Genomic DNA, 27,403 nt, shown 5'->3' on the forward strand with positions numbered 1-27,403 from the left:
CCCCAAGACCGAACTTTGGGGTACACTGCTCATTACGGCTTTACTACTAGAGATGACTTCACCTACTTTGACTGAGTGGTTTCTATCAGTGAGCCAGTTAGCTACCCATCTGGTAACATATGGGTTGATGCCTAGGCAGGAGAGTTTATCTATTATGCCTGAGTGTGGAATAGTGTCAAAGGCTTTGGCTAGGTCAAGGTAGGGGGTGTGCACCATCTTCCCCTCGTCCATGGCTTTGGTGACTGCTTCGAAGAAGTCGACCATGTTTAACAGGCATGATCTCCCTTTGACAAAACCAAACTGTGTGGGGTCAAGCGTTTGGAGGTTGCCAATGCCCTTGTTTATAAGGTCTATGATAATGTGTTCTATGGCCTTGCAGATCAGGCTAGTTAGGCTGATGGGCCTATAATTGCTTGGGTCAGTGGACGCTCCACCTTTGTGTAGAGGGATGACAGTGGCTGTCCTCCATTCAGCTGGGATGAAGCCAGTGCTCAGGCTTTGGTTGAATAGGGTGTCTAATGGAACTGACAGCTCATCCCTCAGTTCATATAAGATACAGCCAGGAATATTATCTGGTCCCATGGAGACTGTATGAGGGGAGGGGGGCAGGTGCTGGGGATGTCCTGGTTTACTGATGGGGGGACAGGGAGGTGACGTTTTCACTGAACCTGTCTGCCACTAGGTTGGCTATATCTATGGCGTTTGTGTATGTGGTGTTATTGACCACCAGTTCAGAGCAAATTTGGGTGTTACCTTTGAGACTGTTGACATATGTGAAGAAGGCCTTGTGATTTTCCTTAGTGGATGTGGCCAGTATGGACTGAAGTTAGCCTTAGAGGATTTCACCAGTGAACTTATTTGCTTGTTCAGACGAGAGAGAGATTGCTTCCAACTTGGCACCTGTTCCTTCGCAGTCCTGAGCAGCAGTTTTTTTTTCCTTGGAATGGAAATGAAGCTTCATCATTACCATTAGTTTCCTGGAAGGATTGTTTCATTGAGAAATAGTTACTGACAGCATGGTTTAATGAAAGTTGATGGCATATAATGCTTACTTTAGCTTGACCTTTCTCGGGACTACCTTATCAAACTATTTTATTTTCTTTAACAATAAGGTGGCTAAAGGTCCAATCAGAAGTTCTTGTCTCTGCTGATATCTGAATTTCACAAATGAGTGAGCATTTTTACAGTTGTTCTAAATATTTTGTTCATTCCTGTTTTTGAAATTCATATGCTTAGCTTGAATGAAAAAACATTCCCCCTCTTCATTTACCGATATCAATCTTTGCAGGTTCTCGTTCACAGATTTTTTTTTCACCTGTGGAAAGGGAGGAAGAAGATGTCAGCTTCTGAAATAATCGCTGATGTTCTTCGTGTTTCACTGTTGCAGTCATTATATTTGGGTAATCTACTTGCAGGTTGCCCTCAGTCGTCCTGATTAACAAAGTCTTGGGTCCTGCGTCGGTTGCTGTCCCTTCTTCCATGACGTCAGGTCGTCAGGGGTATAAAACATGCAGCCGACGCCATTACATCAGTCATTCTTGCCGTGCGGTGCCCGAAGCAGAAGCAATTTGCAAGTGCCGGTCGGCTGACTCCTGAAATTTTCGTTTTCGAGTTTCAGAACCGAAGTCTTCAACTTAAAGCTAAGTGCCCCATTGGGGAAACTTTTTCTTGCTCCTTACCGATGTCAGTAAAAGTTAATAATTGCATTACTTGTGGAAAGCAAATACCTCATAAAGATTTTCATTCATACTGTATTCCTTGCCTAGGCCCTGAACACGACGTACCTTGCTGTCGGTTTTGTGCTTTATTTAATCAGCGCACTATCCGTCGTCGGTACATTTCTGCCTCTAAATATTTCAGTTCTCTGTTTAATTATGCAGCAAGGTTTATACTTCAGCAACCTTGGCAATCAGAAGTTTAAACTGCCAATTTCATACGTTAAAATATCAGAAACATGTCATTGGACTGCTTAAACAGAAAATTATGTTGATTCCTGCATGTTTTATACCCCTGATGACCTGACGTCATGGAAGAAGGGACAGCAACTGACACAGGACCCAAGACTTTGTTAATCAGGCTGACTGAGGGCAACCTGCCAGCAGATTACACAAATGTAATGAATGCAACAGTGAATACACTCGAACATCTACATTTATGGTAAGTGTACACAACTGTACTTTCTATGGATGCTTTTCTGCTTCTAGTTGTGTAAAAAATAAAGTTTGAAAGTATGATTTACCCCAAGTTATTTGGAGTACTGTTGGCTTTGTTAGGTTGAAGGTGGGTTTGCTTACTTCAGATCTGTGGCCCATGTATATCTCTAGGTGTTAGATCACAAGAAAAAATTGTCACTGCCTTTCAGTAGAACCTTTTTCCATTTATATTCTGTGCTTCTTCCAACACACACACACACACACACACACACACACACACACACACAGTAAATTTACACAGTTTACCTTTGAAAGGTTGAAAATCAACCTGCCGAATAGCCCTTTATGCGACCCGAAATGACAAAAACCGTCATTCCGAACTGCACCGAAGTTTGAAATTCAGCAAATCGAAAAGCAGATTCACTGATTTATTTTATTTATTTTTATTTTACATTTGTTGACCGGGCTAATCTAACTAGATATAAGTCCATTTTCGAACTACAATATCAAATACATATTGTAATGCAGGGGGTCAAGCCCCCTGCACCACCCACACCCCCCTACGTTATTATTCTAACTCCGAGGTCACACTACGGTGGGGAAAGGGTCCACTTCCCGATCCCTACTATAGTGCACTCCACACCCAAAATGCCAAATCTGCAATGAGCGAATGTCAATGTGCATTCGCTCATTGCACATTCGTTACATTTCTATTTGGTTATCTGGAAGCTTGAAAACATACTTCCGCACAACTGTCTTTCGACAATGTGCATTTCAAGCTTTCAAAGGTAAACCAATTTACACATGTACTTCAGATGTGTTGTAGAATTCCTGGAAACAGTACAAGAATAAACAGTCTTATCATATCATTGTTTCATTCAAGGGATCTTTCTGTAAGTTTGCGGTCATGTTCATCTGTGATATAACTTAAAAGTAAAATGCTCTCCATTCCGCATTAATTTTACTGTTAGTGGTTCTGAAGTATTTCTGATGTGTATTTCTGATGTAAGGAAACCAGCACAGGGCAGCTGTGACCAGCCAATTAATCTAAGTACCCACCTGATGCAGTAATTGAATGCATAGATACTGGGGCTATTTTTCTTTCTTTCTTTCTTGCTAAACAGCAACAGTTTAAGTGTTGTAAATGTGTGTGTGCTGGAATCCTAATTTTTAAGTTTTCTTACCAGTAAGAATATGGTCAAATCATAGGTTCATAGAAGGTTACTGGGCTAATGACCCTGGGGTCTTTACAGTCCTAGTCATGTAAAAATCCAAATACCCTTATTGACTAAGTTTGGATGGGTGTTGTTAGAAGAGCAATACTGTGATCTGTACCAACTGCCCATGTCCATGAGGGATATAGGTGTCACCCCCAGGATGAATTTACGGTCACCCTTCCAGTTGTTAAGATTGCGCTTGAATAGGGTCATTGAAGAGCTCTGCTTCAAATGGAGTGGGAGCTTTTTCCAGAGGAGCGGTAATTGCTAGGAGATATATGTGTGTCTCAAGCATGTTCTGTTGATGTCACAGGCTAGGTTGAGATCTCTGGAGTGAGTTATTCTTGTCTCATTTGATTTGTGGATGTGCAGCAATTCCATTAGGCTAGGATCTGAGACTACTGTGTAGGCCAGACACAGGTCGCCTCTCAGTAGCCTGTATGATAAAGAGTACAGTGACAGGGCTATTAGTCTTTCCATGTATGTCATGTTTTGGAGGCCCTGGATTCTCTTGGTAGGAAACCTCTGTGGTCTCTCCAGTTGCTGCAGGTGTCCGGTGAAATAGATACAGAAAGGAGCATTGTACTCGGTCAGTGGTCTGATAAGGGTTGAGTACAATGGCACTATAACCTCCCTGGTCTTGGATACAATGCTCTTATTTATTAGATGCACAATGAAGAATACTTTTCTTACCACTACAGATACATGGTGATCGAAGTTTAGATTGCTATCAACCTGTGTTCCCAAGTCTCGCACCACTGAGTTTGTGATTAGAGGGGTGCAAGCTATATCATAATTGCCTTACAGCAAGAGGCTGTCCGGTTCGATCCTCGGCTGGGGTGCCTTCTGTGCGGAGTCTGCATGTCCCCCCTGTGGTCGCGTGGGTTTCCTCCGGGTGCTCCTGTTTCCTCCCACATCCCAAAGACATGCTGTAGGTGGATTGGACACTCTAAACTGGCTCTAGGCATGAGTGCATGCATGTGTATGTGCCGTCTGTGGAAGGTTGGGTGCCGGGCTGGCAACTTGACACCATAAAACTCCACTGCCAGTCATGAGCGGACAGATGATCTGCTGTGGTGACCCCTAACCGGGAAAAGCCGAAAGAAGAAGAAGACTCTATATCATAATTATCAGGGGCTGCTTCTTTGCCAAAGGGGATAATGAGACATTTTTTACATTAAGTTTTAGTCCATGAGCTTGTCATCAGTCATTTGTCACTGTCAGTCCTTTCTGTAATATGTTAACATTGTTGGGGGACTGTATGATTACGCCCAGTTCACAGTCACCTGCAGACTTGGTAAGTCATAGGCCATCTACCTTCACCTGGACTTCAGAGAAATAGATTCCAAACACTAGAGGTCCCAGCACAGATCCTTGTGGTACCTCGCTGGTAACTGGTCTACTGGTGGAGGTGGACTCCCCAACTTTGACAGTATGTGTTCTGTCAGTGAGCCAGTTTGCTACCCATGTAGCAATGTCTAAGTTGATTCCAAGCTGTGACAGCTTCTCCATGATACCCAAATGGGGGACTGTGTCAAAAGCCTTGGCTAAATCAAGATAGGCTGTTAATACCATTTTACCCTCATCCAAGGCTTTGGTGACATTCTCAAAGATGTCCACAGGTTTAATAAGCAAGATCTGCCCTTGACAAAGCCAAACTGGGTCAGGTCAAAAGTCTGATGGTCACCTATGTCCTTGTGGTTAAGGTCCTTGATGATTTTTTTTCCATGGCTTTTCAGATAAGGCTGGTTAGGCTTATGGTTGATAGTTCTCACGTTCAGTTGATGGACCTCCATTGTGTAAGGGGATTACTGTTGCTGTTCTCCACTGTGCTGGGACAAAGCTAGTTTTCAGGCTATGGTTACAGAGAGTGTCGAGGGGTTCTGCTAGGTCTTATTTTAAATTGCTGAATAGGCAGCCTCAGATGTTATCTCGTCACACAGAAGCTGTGCTTTTGGCCTTGGAGAGAGCTTGTATGACCTGTTCTTTGGAGATATGTAGATTGGTAGAGGATTGGTGTTAGGAATGACTTGGGGTATGTCAGGTGGGGACAGGGGGGTGAAGTTATCACCAAACCTGTCAGCTAGCAGGTTGGCAATTTCCTCAGGTTTACTGCGAGTGGCACCATTTACTATAAGTTTGACTCACAGCTGGGCATTCCCTCTTAAGTTACGGACACAACTAAAGAATACCTTGTGATTGTCTCTAGCTAGGGGTGCTAATTTAGACTCCTAGCTAGCCTTAGATGACTTTTTAACTTAAGATATCTTATTTGCTTGTTCAAGCTGTGGAGGTATTCTTGCTCTATTGGGTTAGTTCCCTCCTGTTCTTACATATCAGTTTCTTTGTTTTGTTGTATAACTTATTTATAATTACAGTCCACCGGGGTGGCTTGATCTTTTGGGAAGGCCTGGTTTTGTTCCTGTTATGTACAGCCAAGTCAATGCATTTGTTTAAGTAGCTGTATAGGGTAATTGTGTATTCCTCTACATAGGAAACATTGTCTGTGCTGGCATGGGCTTTGAAACATTTTATACCTTATATTAGTAGGCAATAGTTTGCTTTGTAGAAATTTTTCAGTTTTTGTACTCCTGTGGGGGTGTCAGGTTTGAACTTTACTTCAGATGAGACAGATTTATGGTCTGACCTTAGTAGGGAGGGCAACACAAAGGGAGTAGTGCAGTGACCCCCTCCCCACATTGGTGAGCACTAGATCCAGGACATTTGAGCCCCTTGCAGGGGTCTGGACCAACTGTTCCACGGCATTTGAATTAACAAAGTTCAGGAACCTTGTAGCGATCGTGTTTGTGCTCGTGTAGGTCTCCCAGTCGATGGGAGAATAGTTGAAATCTCCCATGACTAGGGTGTTTGGCTGTATGTTGAGTGACTCTTGCAAGTCCAGGTAGGCAGTGTGCTTCTCCTGGTTCATGGTGGGGTTCCTGTATCCAGTAATGATGTGGAAGGGTGTTTTTCCTATAGTTAATTGGACCTGGAGTAGCTACAGAGAGTTGTACTGTTTCAAAAGTCTTAAGGTGTATTTGGATTTGAGGAATATGGATACACCTCCACCTTTGGATTTTTCATGCTCATTTTTGGATCTGAATGTGTATAAGGCATTATAGCCTTGTACGGCCGTAGTGCTCTCAGATGCCTTAAACCAAGTCTCTGTGACTACACTAACGTCATCATCTTCCAAGGTGAGGAGTTCTTCCAGGGAGTGTAGTTTACTGTTTAAGCTCCTGGCATTAAGCAGCATAACCTTGTGTTTGTCTTTAGTGGGTTTTTTTATGTTGGAAGTTTTGTTGTTTGGACATTGCATAAAAAAGGCATTATGGGGGAAGCAGTTGTCTTTGCCAGTTTTCTAAAGCCTTGAGGAGACAGGTGAAGGCCATCTCTGGCAAAACAGCGTGGGTGGTTGACCTTGTCTTCCCAGGCAGGTAGATGTGTTTGAAACCAACTCTAAGCCAATAATTGAAGTCAATCATTTTATGTCTATATTGTGACATAATCCTTGGTGAAGGTAGAATGCTGCTTAGGGCTAGGGACATACCTGCCTGGGACACATAATCTGAGAGTTTGGTCATGTCTCTATTCATATAGTCCAGGAAGGTATGTCTTAAGTCATTTACACCAACATGTACTATGCCAGAGTCATAACTGTAATTGTTGCTGAGTGACTTGAGTGCTTCTGTGATTTGATGGATCCTAGCACCTGACAGGCAGCTAACCATGACCTTCTCCTTGTTCAACCTGGTGAGGGGGGCATCTGTATGTCTCACTATGGAGTCGCCTATAACCAGAATATTTGGTTTTGAGGTGTTTTTGCTTTAGGGACTTAATTGCTGAGACACTGATTTGTTTGTTGTTGTGGGTGGTGGTGGATTCTGTTCGTGAACCAGTATGTGTATGTTTGCACTTGTAAGATCTCTGTTCTTATGGTAGGCTCTTAGCGAGTACCTCCACATGTGGGTTTATATGTCTTGACCTTCTCTTGTGTGAGAGAGAGGTGTATGTACTAACAACCTGTTGTATGTCTTGTTTGTTGTTTTGTGAAAGGACTAATTCAAATTTCATGGTATAGTTACATCTCTCACATACTGTATTTGTTTGCTTTAGGAACGAGTGATTGTCAGTGTACATGATAGATTCATAGGTTCATAGGTAGGTACTAGGCTATCTGCCCGAAGGCATTTATAAGCCCAGTTGGAATGTGTTGGCTTTTGCCACCCCCTTAGATCAGTTCCCTGTGCCTCTGTCCAGCAGAGCTATTGAAGTGATCCCTGGGGTAAACTTTCTGTTTCCCATCCACTCATCAAGGTTTCTCTTGAAGAGGGTTAGCGAGGAGCTCTGCCTAATGTAGATTGGAATCTTGTTCCAGAGCATGGCAAGTCTCTAGGACAGGAATCTATCCCTCCAACACATCCTATTTATTGTTGTGGTGAGGTTTAGATCCCTGGAGCATGTGGCTCGAGGGGATATGGTTTTCTTTAGGTGGAGCATGTCCATCGATTCTGGGTCGGACATGGCCTTGTATGTCAGGCAGAGATCACCTCTGAGTAGGCAGTATGCAACCAAGTACAGCTGGAGTTTCTTCAGTCGAGCTGCATAGGGCATCTGCTTCAGGCCAGTGATCCTCTTGGTTTGTTTGGTGTTTTAGGTTCATAGGTTAGTACTAAGCTTACTGCCCTTGCGAGCCATTTAAGCAGCTAGAGAGCTCCAAACCTCACTTGTAAGTGTTTGTAAGGCAAACACCTTAACCATTAGGCCACCCTCCCAACCGGTGAGGTACTTCTGTGGTCTTTCCAGTTGTTGAAGGTGTCTTGTAAGGTACATCCCAAATGGGGCATTGTACTCTATGATGGGTCTGATGAGTGATGCATAGAGGGGCCCAATGACCTCTTTCGATCTGGATGCAAACCCTTTTGTGATTAGGTGGGCCACATAGAAGGATTTTCTAACCACTTTGGCAATGTGATTATCAAAGGAGAGGTTACTGCCTACTTGGGTCCCCAGATCCCTTATAACGTCTTCCGATTTAAGTGGTTACCACCTATGTGGTAGTTTGTAGGTACGTTGTTTTTTCCAAATAAGATGACTATGCACTTTTTGGCATTTAGCTTGAGGCCAATGGTTTTGACACCAGGTATTTGTCTGAGTGAGACCCTTTTGGAGGATGTCTGTGTCAGCCAGAGAGTCAATTATAGCCCCTACTTTGCAGTCGTCTGCGAACTTGGTCAGCCATAGTCCTCCTGTGTTTGCCTGTACCTCTGAGAAGTATATGCTGAACAGGAGGGGTCCTAGGACTGAGCCCTGGGGAACGCCATTTGTAACCGGTTTAGAGTCAGACCTAGCTCCCGCAACTCTTACCATGTGGGTTCTGTCCGTGAGCCAGTTGGCAACCCATCTCTTGATGTAGGGGTTTATGTTCAGGCTGGTGAGCTTGTCTATAATACCTGAGTGGGTTAGGTGTCGAAGGCATTTGTGAGGTTTAGGTAGGCTGTGTGGACCACCTTACCCTCATCCATAGCCTTGGTAACTGTCTCAAAGAAGTCCACCAGGTTTAGGAGGCATGATCTGCCCTTAACAAAGCCGAACTGGGTAAGATCCAGTGTTTGGAGGTTCTAAATGTCTCTGTTATTGAGATCCATGATGATGCGCTCCATAGCTTTGCAAACCAAGCTAGTCAGGCTTATAGGGTGATAGTTCCTGGGATCTGTTGTGGCTCCACCTTTGTGAAGCAGAATAACCGTTGCTGTGCGCCACTCTGTGGGCTTGTAGCCTGTGGAGAGGCTGAGTTTAAACAGTGTGTTTAGGTGAGGGGTTAGTTCATCTTTGAGCTTGTGTAGGAAGCAGGCTGGGACACCGTCCGGTCCCATTGATGCTGTGTTTTTAGCTTTGGAGAGGGCTGTTTTAACCTGAGTGTCTGTGATTTCAGGGGCACTACATTCTTCAGGTATAGTTATGGGCCCTTTTGGGGGTGAGAGGGGGGTGAAGTTTGCACTAAACCTGTCTGCCAGGATGTTGGCTATATCGGTTGGTTCAGTGTATTTTGTGCCATTCTGCACTAACTCTGAGCAGATATGAGAATTGCCACTTAGATTCCTGACATAGCTAAAGAATGCCTTGTGGTTATCTTTGAAGTCCATGGCAATTTTTCTTTCGACGCTTGCCTTGGATGATTTTATGAGGGAACATAGTTTCTTGCTGATACTGATCAGAGATGTCTTCCTTTCTTGGGATTTTACTCTTTTCTGTACTAGTTTCCTCCTTCTATTGTATAGCTTGTTTATGGCAGGGGTCCACCAGACTGGTTTCCTTTTCTTGGAGGAGTGAGTCTTGGTTTTGTTTGGGATAGCACGATCCATGCATTCTTGTAGGTGCCCATAGAGTGCATTAGTAAAGGATTTTGCAGCTTGGACAGCGTTACCCTTTAGCATGGGAGCTTTGAAACTTCTCACCTCGGTCTTAAGTAACGTGAAGTTTGCCTTTGAAAAGTTTTTCATGGTGGTTTCTTTGACCGGGGGGTGGTGGCGGAATGTGGATATCCAGAGTGATTAGTTTATGGTCAGTTCTAACCAGTGAGGAGTTGACCTCTGGTGTGGAACACCGGTCGCTCATGTTGGTGATGACAAGGTCCAGTATATTGTCACCTCTGTTGGGGGTGTTGACCAGTTGATCCAGGGCATTTGAGTTTATAAATTCTAGGAAATGCTGGGCAAGGGAGTTTGTACTTGAATAGTTCTCCCAGTTAATGTTTGGATAGTTTAAATCACCCAATATCAGGGTGTTTGGTAGGACCTTTATGTTTCCCAATTTTTCCAGGAATGCGAAGTGGGGGTCCTGGTACATGATGGGTGATTTGTAGCAAGCTATAATTTGAATAGCAGTTTTGCCTATTGTTAATTGCACGTGGATAATCTCTGAAGCATCGTGCTGTGCCACTAACCTGGAGGTGTGGGTATCCTTGATGAATATGGATACTCCCCCACCTTTTGCATTTCGGTCCAGGTTTTGTGGCCAAAATGTATGGTACGAGTTGTAGCCTGGTGGTGCTGGGGTGCTCTCTGGAGCCTTAAACCAGGTTTCTGTTACTGCACATATATCTATTTTCTCCAGACTGAGGAGTGCCTCGAGTGCGTGCATTTTGAGGTTTAGACTGCTGGCATTGAGTAGCATTACCCTCAGTTGTTTGTTACTTGTGCTATTTATGGTGGTGAGTTTGTCTTTTGAGCCTTGCCTAAAAAAGGCACTATGGGGGTGGCAAGAGCCTTGGGCAGTATTCGAAAGCCTAAGGGTGACAGGTGCAAACCGTCTCTAGCGAACCACTGTGGCTTGTCGAGCATGTCATCCCAGGCTGACAGACACTGGATCCTGATGACACACCAGAAGCTTAGCCAATTGTTGAAATTGATCATTTTTTCTCTATACCATGATATCATTCCATATTTGTTCTGGAGGAGTGACCTGAATGCTTGTGTTATGTGGCGGGATCCTGGCACCCGACAGACAGCTAACAACCTTCTCCTTGTTCAGCCTAGTTAGTGGAGTGTCAGTGTGTGTGCCTGACTATAGAGTCACCTATTACTAGTAAATTGGGTATGTTATTTTGCCTTAAGGCCTGTGATTGCGTGGCACACTGGTTTTGTGAAGTATGTGTTTCATGGTTTGTGTTGGGGGGGTGGAGGTTGCTTGGATGTCTGCTTTGGAGGTCTCTGTTGCTTTTGCAGATTTTTATTTAGAGCCTCCAAGTATGTTTTCATGTATTTATGTGTGTTTTTTGCTGGTGCTGGTTTCATAAGTCTATGTGAGACTGGTGGTGTGATGCAAGTAATTCCCTTCTCCTCTTGACTGCCTGGTCCAGTCTTGGGTTGAGAGAGCTTAGCCTCCAGTTTGTCTGTATAATTGCATCTCTCGCATGTATTAGTGTTTGGTGGAAGGAAGAGAGGGTTGTCTGTGTACATGAGGCAATTGTAACATTGCCTCAAAATGCCCAGATTCTCCAGTTGGACCAGAGAGTACACCTGAAACTGCCCTTTGGACATCCCCGGCTAGGTACAGTGAACTGTTTTACTGATTGGCTGGTAAGGTTGAATCGAGAGCCTTGTCCTTCTCTACAGTATAGGGGGGTCTAGTGCTAAGGTTTATTATTGCTTGCTATGAGTTTTGAGCAAGTGCCGGGATGAGAAGTGAATGGTTTCAGTGCTTAAGTTGAAAGTTTGTCTAGTTTCAAGGGAAAAATTGAAGAGTAGACTTTGTGGAGCCGGGAATAGTTATACCCTTGCTAACCGGCGCAAAACCACGCAAATTCGGGTTTTATAGCAGGGAAATGAAAGAGATAGAAATTAGCCCAAAATGGCCAATAAACTACTAATTTCTAGGCTGAAACCACTCCTCCAGGGACAGATAGGCTGCTCAAAGCTCCCTCTCTCACAGTCAACTGAGAAACTTCCTTCTATCCAAGTAAGGTATGGGCAAACACAGAAACTTGTAACACAGCCCTGAATTCAGCACTAACCTGAAAGCTGGACTATACTAGCTTAGAAAGTTGGGAAAACAAGTGTATTTGTTTTGTTTTTTTCAGAAAATAAAACAGATACAATAAAAAAAAAAAACAATTTAAATGCACATAAATGGCTATCACACTTGAGTGTGTAACCTACAGCAGTTAAACAGGTAATTTAAACACAGAAACGACTTTGTTAAAGTGCAGGCAGTAAAATCAGTACACTATGTAACTGAAACAAGCTTTTTAAATCACAGAAACTCTAGAAATTCGGCGTTTTAGGTGGAATTAGCTGAAGGCAGCAAGAAAATGCAGAAAAATGATACTTAATCACTCCAAAGTCTCTATTTTGTCTCTCTGCTGCTGTAGAACTCTGCAGGGCACCAGGCAAGAGCTTGCTGAGCTCTATACTAGCGCAAAAATCTCACAAATGAGGGTTTTATAGCAGGGAAATGAAAGAGATAGAAATTAGCCCAAAATTGCCAATAAACTACTAATTTCTGGGCTGAAACCACTCCTCCAGGGACAGATAGGCTGCTCAAAGCTCCCTCTCTCACAGTGAACTGAGAAACTTCCTTCTGTCCAAGTAAGGTATGGGCAAACACAGAAACTTGTAACACAGCCCTAAATTCATCACTAACCTGAAAACTGGACTATACTAGCTTAGAAAGGTGGGAAAACAAGTGTATTTGTTTTGTTTTTTTCAGAAAATAAAGCAGATACAATCAAAAAAACACTTTGAATGCACAGAAATGGCTATCACACTTGCGTGTGTAGCCTACAACAGTTAAACAGGTAATATTAACACAAAAATGTATTTGTTAAAGTGCAGGCAGTAAAATAAGTACAATATGTAGCTGAAACAAGCTTTTAAATCACAGAAACTCTAGAAAATCGGCGTTTTAGGCGGAATTCGCTAAAGGCAGAAAGAAAATGCAGAAAAATTATACTTAATGACTCCAAAGTCTTTCTTTTGTCTCTCTGCTGCTGTAGAACTCTGCAGGGCACCAGGCAGGAGCTTGCTGAGCTGTATACTGCTACATTGCCTCAGGCTTCCCATGTCAATCAGGTTGGCTGGAGAAATGCTGGGAAACTGTCCATCCATTAAGGCAGGTTTATGTAGTAGTGACTCATGGGGATGGGTTGAGTGGACCTGGATTTGCTTGTAAGACCAATAAGGGCTTCCATCCTGTGAACATCTTAAGGGTGAAGGACTATGTCAGTGCCTTAGAAAGCACAGCTGGTTTGCTTACTGGGTAAGCTGTGGAGCTAAGAAGCGTTCACATTTGCATCTGTACATGGCAGTGCTAAACCCCATTGTGCGGTGCGCAGCTACGCACAAATGCGGTGCTCAAATACAAATGAAATTAAACAGTTGTAACACTAATTAGCCAATGGGAGAGCCCAAAACTGAGCCATTTACCAAAAATCCCCAGCTCATATGTGTCCTTGGCTGCACACTTCTGCCACAAAGGTGCAGGTGGGCCTTCTTAATGTAGGATATCTGGTTTTAGTGCTCAGCATATCCAAACAGCCTAGATTCATCAGATCTAAATCTAGCCTATGGTATTGGATACAGCAGTACTAGCATTTCAAAGTGCAGAAAATAACAGTCAAAGCATCAACAGCAGTAAAAAATGGAACAGCAATGAAGCAGAAAACAGTTCAAAAAGTGCAATGCAAGCTTTAGGTATACTTATTTTATAGATCTGAATGGATGCCTCTGATTTAGTTTAGATTCGCTCCAGGTCTCTGGCTAAGTCACCAAATTCAGAGCAGCTCCACCAAGGTGAGAGCAAAACCACACAAACACAGTACTTTAATACAAATTAAATTCAGCAGTTGTAGCACTAACTAGCAAATGGGGGATTTATTTATTATTTATTTATTTTATATTTGCTGGTCAATAAATATAGAATATAAAAAGTATAAAATATCCGCTGGTCAGCTTCTCCTATCCTTTTCCATCGCCAAAAAATGGAATTCTCTCCCTCCATCTTTAAGAATTTCTGAGAACTCTGAACACTTCAAAACCCAGCTGCATTCTTACCTCTCCCAAAAATGGAAGTGCAATTGCACCCCACCTGCAAGACCTGCTTAATACATAAATACTTTATAACACACATTTGTTCTTCCTTACACACTATTGATTAACCCTATGTACTGCCTTCATACTAATGCTACCTCTATACCACTCTCAGAGGATTTAAACCTCTGTATTCATTTAACCCATGCTAATATTCATGCATAAAGAATTCATCCATGCTAACATTACTTCTATATCATTCTCAGATGATTTAAACCTCCGTATTAATTTAACCTTGTACTACTGTTCTCAACCACTAAACATGTAAATATGCTTTACATCCTTCTCCAAGCTGCTGTTTAACTTTTGTTTAGATTTTGCTGTTTTGTATGTATAATTTGCTTAGTTTGTTTCTGTTTCCACTATGTATTGTACTTCATCAAACTGGAAATAAATAAATAAATGAATAAATATTTGTTGACCGGGTTTGTCCGACTGGGCTACAAATGCCCATTTTCAGCGGATGCCCAAGGCAAAAAGCTCTAACAGAAAATAGAAATTTTACATATTGAATACATATAGAAATACATTCATCAGTACCACAAATTACTGCATTACAGTGCCACACATTACATTCATCAGTACCACACATGATTGCATTACAGTGTCATACATTAAACTGTGGCAAGTGAAATACATAGAAATACATTCATCAGAGGGATACATTCATAATTACATGTTATATACATAAAAGTGCAATGTTTACATAGCTGAAGTGTTTTACTAGTTTTGTTTGTACAGTGATGTACCAACAGGAGAAGATAAAGTAGTAGGTTTGTTTATTGAAGGGAAGGAAGAGAAGTAGAAGGTTATAGGGGAGTGTTTACGGGGGATAATTACATCGGCAAGTCCATTTTTCATGAAGGTATTTTTTTGTAGCAGATTTGACTTGATTGGGATGTTCAAGGGATCTTATATCTAGTGGTACGCTATTCCAGGCCTTGGAAGGGTTAAAGCTATAGACTAGGTGACCCATTTTGGTCCTTGGTTTGTAAATTTTTAGTAGGCCTTGTTCAGAAATGCGGAGTAATTTAGTGGGTAGGTAATGAGAGATTAGAGATGAGATTGTTGGACAGAAAGAGGGTTTGTAGAGAATGGAATGAGTAATCTGAAACTGATTATACCGTAGCAGGTTAGGTAATTCTAGCCAGTTTAGTTCTTTTAGTGAGAGACAGTTATGGGATTTGTAAGAATTTTGGGCAGCAAATCTGGCAATCCTGTTATAAGTTGTTTCTAACTTGTTTAGTAGTCCAGTGTTGAGGCTGGTGAGAATTTGTTAGCTATAAAGTAAAATGGGTAAGAGGTAGGCATTTGAAAGGGTTAGTTTTGCTGTTTTGGTTAGATATTTTTTGTTTCTATAGAGGAGATCTAGCTTGAGATGTGTTTTTTCAGATACAATTATTGACGTGTAAATCAAAGGTTAGTTTATCATCAATAGTAACACCTAAGAGTTTTGTACTGGTGTCCACCTGTATTTGAGTATTATTTTGTGACAGTATGGAGAAGGAAGACTTTATGTGGTTAAGGTTTTTAGGGAGAAAGAGTAGTAATTTGGTTTTCTTTGGATTAAGGATAAGTTGGTTTTCAGATAGCCAGTTTTCTACAGTTAAAAGAGGACTGTGTGTCTGATTTTAGTTGAGTTGGTGATTCAGCAATAGTGATAAGTGTAGAATCATCTGCGTATTGTATCAGTGAGGATCCAGGACAGGAAGAGTAGAGAAGGTTGGTAAAGATGTTAAAAAGAAGTGGCCCAAGGATAGAGCCTTGTGGAACACCCATTTTAACAGGAAGAAGAGGGGAGAAAGCTGAGAGCCATTTGACTGATTGGAGTCTAACAGAGAGATAGCTGTTAAACCAAGATATGGTGGAGAAGGTGTTTATGAAAGACTGTATCAAAGGCTTTAGTGAGGTCAATGAAAAGACAGGAAATAAGTTTGTTACTGTCTCTAGCTATTGATACAGAGTTTAGGAAAGACAGGAGAGCTGTAGTAGTGCTGTGCATAGGACGAAAGCCATGTTGGGTAGGTGTGAGAAGAATTTCTTGCAGAAGGTAGTGTAAGACTTGATTGTGTATACATTTTTCCAGAATTTTGGGGAGTGGTGAGAGTATGGCTATGGGTCTAAAAAAAGACGAGCTTTTTACCAATAATCCCCAAGTCATATGGGTCCTGGGTTGCACACTTCTGCCACAAGGGTGCAGGAGGGCCTTCTTAATGTAGGATGTCTGGTTTTAGTGCTCAGTATATCCAAACAGCCTAGAATCAGCAGATCTGAATCTAGCGTATGCTATGGGATACAGCAGTAACAGGATTTCAAAGTGCAGAAAATAACAGATAAAACAGCCATGACAGTATAAAATGGAACAGCAATTATGCAGAAAACAGTTCAAAAAGTGCAATGCAAGCTTTAGATATACTTATTTTTATAAATCTGAATTTATTCCTCTGGTTTAGTTTAGATTCATTCCAGGCACATTATGCTAGTAAAACTTAGTTTTCCATAAAGATACCCCCTCAAAATCTCCAGTCTCTCCTCTTTTTTTCTGCTTTCATATATTTTCTAGAATGTTAAGAACACTTGGTCATATTACACTCCTTTATATGGGTATGAAAGATTTTGAACAAAAGTAAGATGAGTAATTCCCAGAGTGATAGAACTCGTGCATTTGAAATAAACAAACAACTCAGGAGCTTAATAAATTCCACCAAAGGCAGGTTTGAGGCAAAACTAGCCACCCAAGCAAAAGACAATCACAAGGCCATTTTAGTTCTGTTTGTAATCTCAGAAGCTCAGTGCAGCAATGTGTTGAGCTGATTGTGAAAGATGTTACCTACACTGTGGATGAAGATATGTCTAACCTACCGGCTGATAAATTCTGCTCAAACTTTACCCCTCTCCCTTCTGTTCTCCTACAAGATATACCTGAAACCAGTTCACCTCCAAGTATCATGCAAGATTAATTCCTAAAAGCGCTATGAAAAGCTAAAAATAGTGAGTTGATGGGTCTGGACAGTATCTTTGAGTGCATCTTAAATAACATGAAGCATGATTTAATCACACCCCTAACAACACCGTTTAGTTTCAGCCTCTATACAGGTTTTGTACCAAGCAAACAAAAACAGTTACTGTCATTCCCATGCACAGGCCAAGGCAATTATAGACCCATAAATCTGATCAGCCTCATATGCAAAGCCATGGAAAAACGTATTATGGATCTAATCAGTAATGTCATATGGAACCTCCAAACACTGGACCCATCTCAGTTTGGATTTGTCAAGAGCAAGTTATGTTTACTCAGTGCGGTGGACTTCTTTGAAAAGGTTAGGAAACCAATGGATGCAGGTAAAATGGTACGCACAACATACCTCAGCCTGGCCAAGGCTTTTGACACAATCTCCCACTCAAGCATAGCTGAAGAGATAAATAAACTGGGAGTAAACCTCTATGTCACCCATTGGATTTCCAACTGAATCACAGATAGGACGCAGGAGATCAAAATAGCAGAAATTGCCTCCACAAAGAACACTCACCAGTGTAGTCTCCCATGGTTCAGTACCGATACCTTGCCTGTTTGGCATTTACTCCTCTGAAGTAAAAAAAACAGTACCAAAAGACTCTGGCTGACTAAGTTTGCAGATGATTGCAAGCTAGGATCTGTTACTGAATCCCCAAATGATTTATCTGCCTGTAGAAAGGTTTGTCTCAAACAAATCGCTGTTAGCAGAATCATGGACTGAAACTAAATGCCAGAAAAAAACATTATCTTATCTTTTGGAAAGTCATCTTCCCAAGGAACTACCATTTTGCCAATATGACTCTGAGAGTTGACACAGTTGTTTGGGGTTTGTGAACTTATGTGGATAGTGACCTAACTTTGAACCAGCATACAGGACAAAGGCAGTGCCTAAATGCTTTAGCCAGGTAATACATAGGGTTTCCACATTTTCAGACGCAAATTGGGACATTTCTTGTGTTAATGTGAAACTTTGAAGGTCAAACCATTTTTGCCAAAAAAAAAAAAGCTCATTCATGCAGAACTTGAGTTACTTTTAATGTTTCATATAGCATTAAGGTATTTCAGATGCAAAATAATTGTTTTACTTAACTACCTCCAAAGACGGTGGTTTCTCCATATTCTTAAAGGATACACACACCTCTAGACTGGTAGCCCAGCATAATGCATCCGAGATATTTCAGGTACAACTAACACTGGGTAAGATGGCGATACAAGTCATAGCCTGCTACAGAACCCCAAACATGTCCCTAAACTCTCACTCCAAGTTCCTAAGCACCCTGGAGTCTATCAAGGTCCAACCCAGTACTCTCATACTGGGTGACTTCAACTACCCTTCCATCAATTTGGAAACTATTCAATTACCAATGTACAGGCCCAACACTTTCTGGAATTTATCAGTTCCAGTGCCCTGGACCAGCTCATTCTGACCCTCACTAGAGGAAGCAACATCTTCGACCTTTTCATCACCAACATGGGAGACTGTTGCTCCACACCTACAGTCAATTCTTCCCTGGTTAAATCCAACCACAAACTGATTACCATGGAAATCTCCATCTCACCTACAACCCCTGCTAAGGTGACCACCCCAAAAAACTTCTCTAAAGCCGACTTGGGGCTCCTAAAAACAGAGGTGGCTAACTTCTCGGCACCCATGCCAGTGGAAAATAGCTGCACAACTGCAGAATCATACACCAATGCACTGTACGAGCACGTACACAAGTGCATGGACCTTGCCATACCAAATAGAACTAAGATGGTCACCACCAAAAAAAGGAAGCCAATCTGGAGGTCCCCAGCCATCAATAAACTCTACAACAGGAGGAAGAAACTTTTGCTGAAATAAATAAAGTCACAAGACTGGAAAGCCTCCCTTTTCAGTCTCAACAAAAAGCTGAGATCCCTTATCACATCCTCTAAAGCCAGCTATGAAGGCAGAATTGCAGCTGACAACAAAAACAACCACAAAGCCTTCTATAGCTATATCACAAAATACCCATATTTGCTCTGAGTTATTGCACAATGGCACCTCCTATACTGAGCAACAGATATAGCCAAAGTACTGGCCAACAGATTCAGTGCCAACTTTACCTCTCTCAAGGGCTCTATCACAATACAAGATGAAAGCCTGGTACCCACCATTTCTGTGGCACAGGTAAAAGCTGGATTGTCCAAAGCCAAGAATACAGCATGCATGCATGGGACCTGATAATATCCCCTGGCTGCATCCTACATGAGCTACAAAATGAACTGGCACCACATCTGTGTGCCCTGTTCAATCACAGCCTTACCTCAGGCTATGTCCCTAAAGAATGGAGCACTGCTACAGTCATCCTGCTCCATAAAGGGAGAGCAACTATGGACCCTGGTAACTATCTCCCTATTAGCCTGACGAGTCTGGTATGCAAAGTTATGGAGCACATCATCATGGACCTGCTTAACAAAGATATAGGCAGTCTCCATACTCTTGACCCCACACAGTTCGGTTTTGTCACGGGGAAATCCTGTCTGCTGAACCTGGTTGACTTCTTCAAGGCAGTCAACAAGGCTGTGGATGAGGGTAACGACCTGGCCAAGGCCTTTGATACCATTCCCCACTCAGGTATCATTGATAAACTCAGCAAACTTGGCATCAACCCTTACATCACTAGGTGGGTTGCAAATTGGCTCACAGACAAGACCCACAGAGTGAAAGTTGCAGATTCCAAGTTAGATTGTCGATCAGTCACAAGTGGAGTCCCACAGGGCTTGGTCCTGCGCCCTCTCCTGTTTGACATCTACTTCTCAGTAGTCCAGGCCAACACAGAAGGACTCTGGCTGACCAAGTTTGCTGATGACTGTAAGCTAGGAGTCATTATCATCTCCCCAAGCGATGCAAACATCCTACAAAAGGGCCTGTCTGAGTCCAGTGACTGGTGTCAGAACTGGGACCTGAAGCTTAATGCCAAAAAATGTGTTATCATCCTTTTTGGAAAAAAAACTCAGTTCCCATGAATTACCACGTTGATGGAAGCCCATTGAACACTGAAGGGGCCATAAGAGATCTGGTCACCCAGGTCGACAGCCACCTCACCTTCGACCACCACATTGCCACTGTGGTCAGAAAGTCCTTCTCCGTGACACATCTTATAACCAAAGGTTTCGCATCCAGGAAGAAATAGAGCATCATCCCTCTGTACTCATCCCTCAATAGACCAAGACCAGTCATCGAATATAATGCCCCGTTTGGCATGTATCTGACCAGACACCTACAACAGCTGGAGAGGCCACAAAAGTACCTCACAAAAAAGATCCTAGGCCTTAAACACATGGCCTGTATGGACAGACTCTAGAAATGTCAGCTGTTCTCAGTCTCTTATCGTCTACTTAGAGGTGATCTCTACTTGACTTACAAAGCCATGTCCAACCCAGCCCTACTTGAAATGCTACATCTAAAGAAATCCCATTCCCCCTGTGCCACACGCACCAGAAATTGCAACTTCATTACCACAATTAACAGAACATGCCAGAAGGATAGGTTCATTTCCCAAAGACTGGCCATACTCTGGAATAAGCTTCCCATTCATGTTAAGCAGAGCACCTCACTGGCCTTCTTCAAGACAAATCTTGATGGGTGGATGGGTAACAGAAAGTTCACCCCAGGGATCACTCCAGTTGCCCTACTGGATAGTGGCACTGTGAACTAACATTAGGTGGCATGATGCCTGGGCAATTTTTTGGGCTAGGCTTATAAAGGCTCCAGGGCCATTAACCTAGTACACACCTATGAACCTGTTACAGGAAACATAGGAAATATTTATGTCATAAAATCTTAGAACACTCACAATTTTTTATGGGTTTTTTTGGCAGGATACAGCTGCCTAAATAGGGACTGTCCTGCTCAAAGAGTGACAGCTGCAACCCCAGTAATACATAATTATTGACCATTTGATGGGTAAGGCCAATCCAACACCAGAGCCACACGCTCCAGGGATCTAAACCTTGTCATTACAATGAACAAAACATGCTGGAGGGATAGGTTCCTGACCCAGAGACTCCCCAGACTCTGGATTAGACTGCCCATACATGTCAAGCAGAGCGCCTCTTTGGCCCTCTTCAAAAGGAACCTTGACGGTTGGATGGGATATAGAAAATTCACCCCAGGGATCAAGTCAGTCGCCCTGCTAGACAGGGGTCCAGGGAAGTAAATATTGGGGAAAGAAATAGCCAGGGAATTGTTATGGCCAGGCTTGTATAGGTCCTAGGGTCGATAGCCTAGTACCAACCTATGAACCTATGAAATGTGCTAGGTTAATTCATGCACCAAAAGGGATGTTAGCTAGGCTTAAAAATGGTCCACAAGGGCAGCTGGTTTAGTGCTTACCTATGAACCTGTGAAGAGGCGGTAGTTGTTAATGCCCGATACTTAATGTGAAACACATTTCCCAAAAGATTGCTTTGGGATATGTTTCCCAAAAAGTCTTATCAGTGTTACATTCTTTTAAAAATATGTTATAGAAAGTACTTTACTTATACAACTATATATTTTCATGTTTTAAAAGTAAATTAACATATCAGACAAAATGAGTGCATTTGCCTGTGGCTGTCACTAAAATCTTTGGGAGAAATGGTAACACATTTTATCAGTAAACCATGCAGAATCACTGATACACACTACAATCCCTGAAAAGTTAAAAAATAAATTTACTTGATGAATAGAAATGCAGAAACTCCAAAGATGAGTAAGTAATATTCCTAACATCCTTTTGTTTCTGTTATACTGTTTTTCATTTTTTAATCTGTTATTGGTAAATTCTAGTTTAAAAATAGATCAGGTGATAGTGGAAATTTTTTGTTAAGACTTGCAGTATATTCTGGAGAAAATGTAAACTTTTTTTTATATTAAGTAGTAAATTTTATTGCAGGCAAAGTACTTGTATTTAATCTATTTCCCTCAAGCCTAGACTGCATGTCTTTCTTTTGGTTTGATATGTGCAATGCTGTGGCATAGTATACATTTCTTGTAATCACAGGAACTTGTCACATTTCAGCCATATATCTGATAACTTACTTATTGTCTACTTTTTGTGTACTTTTAGTAAAATGCTTTTGTCTAAGGATAAAGCAAATATTTTTTTAGAATCTTGCATCTAAGTGTGAATAAAAAAAAGTCATTGCTTTACATTCAAGAACTTGCATAATACCAGTAGATTTTAAATTCAGCAACATGCTTAATGCAAAATTTGTTTTTGAAATCTATGTCTGTTACTTTTGTAGAAAATTTGAGTATTTTAATTTTCACTAGTATGCTGTGAATTTGCAGCATGGCATTTTTTTCTGTAATGTACCAGTCCTGGGGATTGCATGAAGATCAAAAAATTAAAGCTTACTTGTTTCACTGACTGGACATATAGTATACCCTGAAAGAAGAACAATTTATTCCTGAAGCATTAGAATAAACTAAATAAAACCGGTGTTTGTTTACTAGCTCTAAAAACCTTTTAAAGCCTGATTTGTAAGAGTTCTGTTGTCACGTTAAGTTAACACAGGGGATTGCAGTATTTTGGCCTGGATTGTAAGTCTTTGCTGCACTTTGATTGCATATGGGTTTAGCTGATGAATGTGTAATGGACAGTAAAGGCTAATCAGTCTATTCCTAATCCTCCTTGTCTTTCAGGTCTCGTCTAAGTCCTGCTGCTCGTCACATATTGGCATCTCATGGACTCGACCCGACTCAGGTTGTTCCCTCGGGACCTAGAGGACTAATCACTAAAGAGTAAGCTCTACACATCAATACAATGTAGTTTTAACATAGGCTATTCAAAACTAGAAGTCAACGCTTATTATCTTCAGAGGAAGAAGAAGTATCTGCATAACTTGATGTACTTCAACTTCTATGACTGTATAAGTGCTAATACCTTGCCTTAATCCTTCGTTTATATTTTCTAGAAACAGAAGGAGTCACTTTTGTAATTAGGCAGCATTTCAGTATGTTGTTGATGCTAGGGTTTACTTTTTCACTGGCCTCTGGATATTGAAACTATTTTGACACATAATTATTTTTATTTATGGGAGGTGTTTTATTGAATTGGCTTTAAAAACATCAGCTGCATGTTTTCTGATATGTAATAGGATCTGAAAAAGTCAGAAAACATTAGAACACTAAGGAACTACATGCACTGCTTATCGGGCAGTAGGCTAAATATTTCTTAAAGTTCCTTATTAACTATGTACTTCTGCTCAATTCTGAGCATTTTATTTAACTTCTGTTGATCTCTACTTGAAGATGTAGTTGGTTCAGATAGACATTAGCAAGAGCAGTGGGTAAATACATAATGCTTACTTGTAATAGTGCATTCCTTTTGGTCCTGTCCAACTAAATCATCTGTGAAGTCTGCTAGTTTATATCGTATAAGCAGATATCATAGAGCTGTTTACTTTATTGATAGAATGAATACATTTATATCATTTGAATTTTGGCAAGAGTGATGTATCATGACCCCACTGTACTGTTCCCATTTGCCACTAAAGCACACAGTCCTTCGTTTGACAGTGTACGTGTGAGGGGTACTCAGTCCTCTAGAATCAACTTTGAAATAAAGTAAATCATTGTGTTTCAACCTCAAAAATAAATAGTGTATGTACAGAGTTAAAAAGTCACCTCTTTGTCTGCATACTCCACTGCTCCTTTATGCTACTCAAACCCATGTCCCTGTAATTTGATAGTGGGGACAGTTTTTAACCCCCAGTGTCAGTAATCAGAGTGATACCATCTGCTTGGATTGAAAGTTAAAGCATTCATATGTAAAGTGCAGCTTTGGTTTATTATACAAAACCTCTGGGTCCTTTCACTGCACTGTAGTACATCTCACTTAAACAAGACTCCTGTTCGTTGATGCTAAGGGATGCACATTCCCTAGTATTAGTTATCTTCTTAGTTTATACACCGTTCTCTAACAAAGAAAGCAGGCCCTTTCTCCAAATTATAACTGTTTGACTCTTGCTCTCCTTGCCTGACTGCTCTGATATTGATCTTCAGCCACATGCTTATGCATCTTTTCTGACTGCGTATACCATTTTGAGCTGAAGTAGCTTTTTTGTCCATACTTGGGACATATTTTCCCTGTGATAAGACCTGTATTTAATGCATTATTTTCAGCAGCAGTTTTATCAAATTGACCTAGACAGATCCATAATATCGTGGGTCTCAGTAGTAGAAATTGGAACTACAAAGTCCTGTTTTATGAACTGTGCCACTTTCATATTCATTTCAGTGCTAAAAGATGATTTTACATAAAAGTTACAAAAATTAGACTTTCATAGAGAATTATGCAGTGAAATTGTTTTAGGCTGTTGAGATGATCCCTAAGATGAATATTCTGAAAGTTGTTCTCATCTTGCCAGCTTTCAATAATTTATGACTTATTCTGTGTATGAAGCATATGGGACATTATGGCATAAAAATGCCACTGTCATTGTATATTTGTGTCCTGAAATATGATTTCACATAGAAACTGTGAGTTTATTTTTGGGGTGTAATTACAAAAACGAAAGTGTGTGAGATATTTCCTAAGCAGATTCAGTCCATGGATCGTAATCACCCCGCCAGTACTCATGCTCACATGGTAGTTCCTGCCACTATGATGGCAAAGTAAGTCAGGCCTAAGATGAACTTATTGGCATCCATGCAGTCATCAAGTTGACCTTAAAGGATGGGAGAGTATAATTCTGTTTTATATGTAACATTAGATTATTACAGACACTGGGGAAATACTGATTAATAAATGTGTCCCACCAGTGTGTCTTATTATTTGTTGATGGAGATTCAAGTCTTTAGTTCAAGCATTTCTGGAACCATTTTTTTTGTAGTGGTGTAAGAGGTCAAAGAGTGTTGAGTTCTTAATGCATAAAATGCTGGACATTAATCACTGTGCAGAATATGTAAAGGCAGAGCATAAGAGCTTCAAGCCTGTCTTGGTAGCTGAGGATCTTTAATCCAGTGATCTTTTTAGTTAGGAAACCCTAGGGGGTTTTTCTAGCTGTGTGATGTGTTTCAATAGATATATAGTAAAAGGGACATGGTATTCTGTAATTGGTCTTATCAGGGCACAATAAAGAAGAATGATAATTCATTTTGATCTGGATGAAATAAATGTTGTTATTATTAGGTGGGAGAATTTACTGGCAGCTGTTATTATATTGTGGTCAAAGGATATGTAGCTGTCTGTGAAGGTGCAGAGATCTCTGACTACTGTTATCAGTCTAGAGTAGGGTACTGCTTAATACTGTAAGCTGCTACTGTCAAGGTTTATCAGATAGACAGTGCTATGCTTCTTTGCATTTAATTTAAGCTCTTTTCTAATATACCATTGATTTTTATGATTTACTCCTTGCTGTAGTAAAATGGTATTGGATGCTGAGTGAACAACACCCAGTTTGCAGTCGTCAACAAACTAAGCCAGCCATATGTCTGGGTAAGTAGTTTGGAGATCTGAAGATGCAGATGCTGAACAGAATGTATCTCAGTACTAAGCCTGAGGAATGTCACTATTCACCTTTTTGCTTTCTGAGGTGGCATTTGTTACATCTGTTAGTCATAGTTAGTGTACATGTAGGCCTTTAAGCTTCTTTACAATTTCAACAAGGGGAATAGTGTCAAAGGCCTTTGCCAGATCCAGGTACACTATGACAAAAGCATACTGTTGTGGGTCTAGAACAATATGATTGTTTATATCAACACTAATGAAATCAAATACATGTCTGTGACATTTGCAAATTAGACTTGTTAGCCTTATAGGTCTATAGTTTCTAGAATTTGAGGTGGGGATCTACTTTATGGAATGGCATAAATGATAGCCTTTTTCTATACCTCAGGATCATATTCTATTGCTATACTCAAGTCAAACATGTTTAGGAGGGGTGCTGAGTGGGTGTGTTTGCATTGTTGAATAAACAACCCAATATTTTGTAAGGGTCAACAGTTGTGGGCTGATGCAGTTAGGATATGTCCCAGAATAATCTTGGGGGAAGGAAGAAACTTTGGAATTAGTGGAACTTCAGTGACTGTTTCTGCTATGAAATTGGCACCAAATTTATCTACAAATATAGTAACATTATTTTCAGGGTTGGTATGGATAATGCTATTATAAATTAATTCAGAGCATTGTTCACAGGATCATAGGAAGTTACTAGGCTAATGGCCCTAGGGCCTTTAAAAGCCTAGCCAAGTTACCCTTGTTTCCCCAATAAGCACCTATAGCCCCTATCCAAGAGAGACACAGGTGGAACCCTCTGAATGAATTTATGGTTACCCATCCAATCGTCCAGACTGCGTTTGAAGAGTGCCAATGATGTGCTCTGTTTGACATGAAGTGGGAGTCTGTTAAAAAGGTGTGGTAACCTCTAGGAGACAAATCTGTCCCTTCAGCAGGTTCTGTTAATGTCACATACCAGGTTACGGTCTTTAGAGAGAATAAACCATGTGCCATTTGACTTGTGGCTATGCAGCATTTCCAGTAAAGCAGGGTCAGGGATTGCCCTATACACAAGGCAGAGATTGCTTCTGGGTAGTCTGTATGAAAGAGAATAAAGTGACAGGGATTTGAGCCAATCCATAAAGGAAAGATACTGAAGACCTTGAATTTTCCTTGTGAGGAATCTTTGTGGTCTCTCCAGTTGCTGCAGGTGCTTGGAAAGGTACATCCCAAAATTGGCGTTGCACTTAATTATTGGCCTGATGAGGGAAGAGTACAGGGAGGTTATAACTTATTTTTTTCTAGAGGCAATGCCATTACTGTGAGCAATATAGAATGCCCTTCTTACCACTGTGGAGACATGGTGATCAAAGGTAAGGTTGCTGTCAACTTGTGTGCCCAGGTCTCTCACCACTGAGTGCGTACTTAGGGTGTTGCTGTTGATGTGGTAGTTAGCAGGAACATCACCCTTAACAAAAGGGATGATAATACATTTTTTTGCATTGAGTTTAAGGCATTGACTTTGGCACTAATCATTTGTTTGCGGAAGACCCTCTTGTAGGATGTTAACATCGTTTGGAGATTTTATGACTGCTCCGTTTGCAGTCATCCACAAACTTTGTAAGCCTCAAACCTTTAGTTTTTGCTTGTACTTTGGAGAAATACATTCTGAACAGTAGAGGTCCCAGGACTGATCCCTGTGGAACACTACTGGTTATGGGTTTGCTATTGGAGGTGGACTCCCCTATTTTAGGTTCATAGGTAGGTACTAGGCTGTCTGCCCGAAGGCATTTATAAGCCTAGCCAGAATGTGTTGGCTTACGCCGCCCCCTTAGATTAGTTCCCTGTGCCTTTGTCCAGCAGAGCCATTAAAGTGATCCCTGGGGTATACTTTCTGTTTCCCATCCGCTCGTCAAGTTTTCTCTTGAAGAGGGTTAGAGAGGAGCTCTGCCTAATGTAGATTGGAATATTCTTCCAG

At 41.3% G+C, this 27,403-nt stretch overlaps 1 protein-coding gene across 2 annotated transcripts in view; it reads left to right on the forward strand.

Moving 5' to 3' along the window:
* The window catches only part of PDHX (pyruvate dehydrogenase complex component X), a 1,629,376-nt gene that overhangs the window by 783,291 nt on the left and 818,682 nt on the right, over positions 1–27,403 (forward strand). For both annotated transcript variants that reach the window (XM_044082641.1, XM_044082640.1), the window contains one exon: positions 22,629–22,727. In XM_044082641.1, the coding sequence (XP_043938576.1) occupies positions 22,629–22,727 (99 nt within the window). The remainder of the gene's footprint in view (positions 1–22,628; positions 22,728–27,403) is intronic.

The sequence above is a fragment of the Protopterus annectens genome, chromosome 9.part0, assembly GCF_019279795.1.
Source record: "Protopterus annectens isolate FY-2018-M chromosome 9.part0, PAN1.0, whole genome shotgun sequence".
NCBI classification, from domain to species: Eukaryota; Metazoa; Chordata; order Ceratodontiformes; family Protopteridae; genus Protopterus; species Protopterus annectens.